This window comes from Lolium perenne, chromosome 7 (assembly GCF_019359855.2).
Source record: "Lolium perenne isolate Kyuss_39 chromosome 7, Kyuss_2.0, whole genome shotgun sequence".
Lineage (NCBI taxonomy): Eukaryota > Viridiplantae > Streptophyta > Magnoliopsida > Poales > Poaceae > Lolium > Lolium perenne.
Window position 1 is genome coordinate 244,401,715 of NC_067250.2, and position 2,831 is coordinate 244,404,545.

Here is a 2,831-nt window from a genome sequence, read left to right on the forward strand (position 1 = left end):
CGCGGCCCACCCTCCTGGTGGCCCCCTGGCTCTCCTCCCGACTCTTCTTCGGTGTTCTAGATGCTTCCGGGAAAAATAGGATGTTTGGCGTTGATTTCGTCCAATTCCGAGAATATGGCCCGAACAGCCTTTCTGGAACCAAAAACAGCAGAAAACAGGAACTGACACTGTGGCATCTTGTTAATAGGTTAGTTCCGGAAAACGCATAAAAACATTATAAAGTGCAAGCAAAACATGTAAGTATTGTCATAAAACAAGCATGGAACGACAAAAATTATGGATACGTTGGAGACGTATCAATATGCAGTTGACTGATCCACCGATTCCATCCTCCAAGTGTGTGTGCGTGTCTACGCGACTTTCCTTCCCGTGCTCATACGTACTCCAATTAGAACACCATGGCAATGTGCATGCCCTTCCAAACAACTCTGTTACGACACACCTAGGCCCCTGGCTCCTTCGTTGCAAACCTCCGGACCACCCCCACACGTTCCTCCCCTGCATATGGAAGAAGAGCTCGTCTCCATGGCGATTGAGTTGGGAGCTCAAAACTAAAATCGATGATACCTCTCAACTCGAAGAGTGAACGGAGCCATGCGGAATGGATTCACAACTGCCGAAACTAGCCCGTATGGGGCTTCGGTAAGTAGGATTTCTCATAGACGAGTCCAGTGAGGATTTGTTGCATAATCATATATTTTTGTTGCATTGCTGTTACAAAATGTTGCGGTGCTTTTTGTACCATTTTAACCCGTAGTGGGATAAAATGCTGCAAGAATGGTGCAATAGTAAAAAATATTTGCTACGCGGCAGTGAGGTTTGCTTGACCTCTAACTTTTGTTTAGTTACCTTGTACATTGTATATACATACCCGCTTCGTTCACAAATTGATCATCTAGCTGAAAGCTAGATCCTTCCAACCGTATACGGTCCACTCTAGGCCACATACATCGTGACTCGCGTGTGTAATGCTCGTTAATCACCCAACGTTAGGATGGTGACATCTATCGATCTCACACAAAGTCTACTGGTATACTGCTATGAACATGGTCCACAACCCAATGAAGTGAGACTGAGACATATATCCTTTGATGTTTGATAGATCGACCAATTTTTGTAGATCAAAAACTTATCCGCGAAGCACCTGTAGAAGACAAGAAGAAACAACGGAACAAATTCTGAAACACATACGATAGCAAAATCAGTTACAAACTTGCCAAGTGGATCATGGATCGATCATTGAGCCATCCACACGTTGCATATATCCCTTTTGAGCTCGATCTATCGGCTAGCATACAACATACGGAGTACTAGTTACAAACACATGACAAGGTGTTCAAATTACCTGCTACTGATACTAAACTATTAGCAATATACATGCATGGATCTAACAAATTAAGCATGGAAAATCTCACAGCTCCAAGCTAGAAAAATCATTAGACCATGATAGTAGCTCTCTACGTACATATATGTACTGGAGCACGCACACACTTCACACTTGGAAAAAAAATGGTGCCAAACATTCATACATATGCGGGGAGTAGCTAACACCTATGGACACTCCGATCGGTATGTAGCTAGGTCCTAGCTAGCTAGTACGCGACGCCGGTCGCTGGGCGCGCATACCCGTACTCCGGCGTGGCGACGGCGAGGCTCTGCTGCTTGCGCAGCTGGTCGTAGAACTTCTTGATGAACTCGTCCGCCTCCTGGTCCACGAGACCGTCTTCCTGATCCGCCGCGTCATCCCTCAGCGGGAACGGCGAGTCAGTGATACGAAGCTGCTTCACCGGCGCCGGGCTGCGGCCGAAGCTCGACCACAGCGCGGGGGAAGGCGTCGCCAACACGGCGAGCGCGGCCGCACCGGCGCCGTCGCCGACGACTTCGTTCAGAAGCTGCTCGTCGTTGAGGACCTCGAAGACCTTGGCAATGTCGGCCGCGTCGTAGTTGTACCACCCGGGCTCGGCGCCGTTGGCGCCGCGGTGGGTACGGCGGTTGTTCCGGCGGCGCCCGCGCTTGGTGGGGATGAGTTTGATGGGCGGGTAGGAGGGGGTGTTACTGCAGCTGAACTCCACCTCGCGGCCGGCGCCGTGCGGGTTGTAGACGGCGAGCGAAGGGTCTGGTCGTCGTGGTGGCGCCTTCTGGGCGGCGGGCTGGTCGTCGTGGTGGCCGTGGGCGGTGATTAGCTTCCCGAGGGCCTTGCCGGCGATCTTGCTGCGCTGGAGGATGAGCTGGAGATCCATGGACAGCTTCCGCCGTTTAGACATGCCCTTGCGGAGCATGAACAGCACGGCGCGCACCACGTGCCACAGCCGCCGCGGGGCCATGTTCGGCTCCATCGCTGTTGTCTCTTGGATTTGCTTGCGACTCCGGCCTCGAATTCGATCGTGGTTCTTGCGCTTCTTTGTGATTGCTGGGTTCGTGTGGAAGGAGAAGGACTGAGGAGTGAGTGAGTGAGAGAGGTTTCTTCTTCGTGGGGATGCTTTGCTGCTTTGGGGTTTAGGCTTTAGCACGAGTAGAGCAGGGTGGAGTTGAGGGGGTATTTAAAGGGAGGTAATAATGGAAAAGAAATGGCAAATGGAGCCTATTTTATGATTTTTTATCAGTGGTGGGAGCTTCGTGTTTGCCATTGCCCATTGCTCTCTTGCTGCAGTGCTGCTGTTTTGTGCGAAGACCTGTTCGTCGCACCACAGAAGTGTGGAGCTAATCCCGGCCTCGCTAATCAAAATTCTTAATTAATATTAACCTCTTAAATTGAAATATTTTTCTAACTTCCAGAAACATTATTTTTAGTGTACGTTGTTCTTTTTCAGTCAATCTATGTCTCAAGTTTT

At 50.1% G+C, this 2,831-nt stretch overlaps 1 protein-coding gene across 1 annotated transcript; it reads right to left on the reverse strand.

The window, feature by feature from the left end:
- Window positions 1–1,169: 1,169 nt before the first annotated feature.
- LOC127313127 (uncharacterized) lies at window positions 1,170–2,496 on the reverse strand. The gene has a single exon (XM_051343671.2). It carries the CDS (start codon window positions 2,334–2,336, stop codon window positions 1,593–1,595), a length of 744 nt encoding a protein of 247 aa, XP_051199631.1. The 5' UTR covers window positions 2,337–2,496; the 3' UTR covers window positions 1,170–1,592.
- Between the last annotated feature and the right edge of the window lie 335 nt (window positions 2,497–2,831).

Excerpts from the sequence above, each read along its gene's own strand:
- LOC127313127 (XM_051343671.2), bottom strand. The coding sequence starts at position 2,336 with ATGGAGCCGAACATGGCCCCGCGGCGGCTGTGGCACGTGGTGCGCGCC.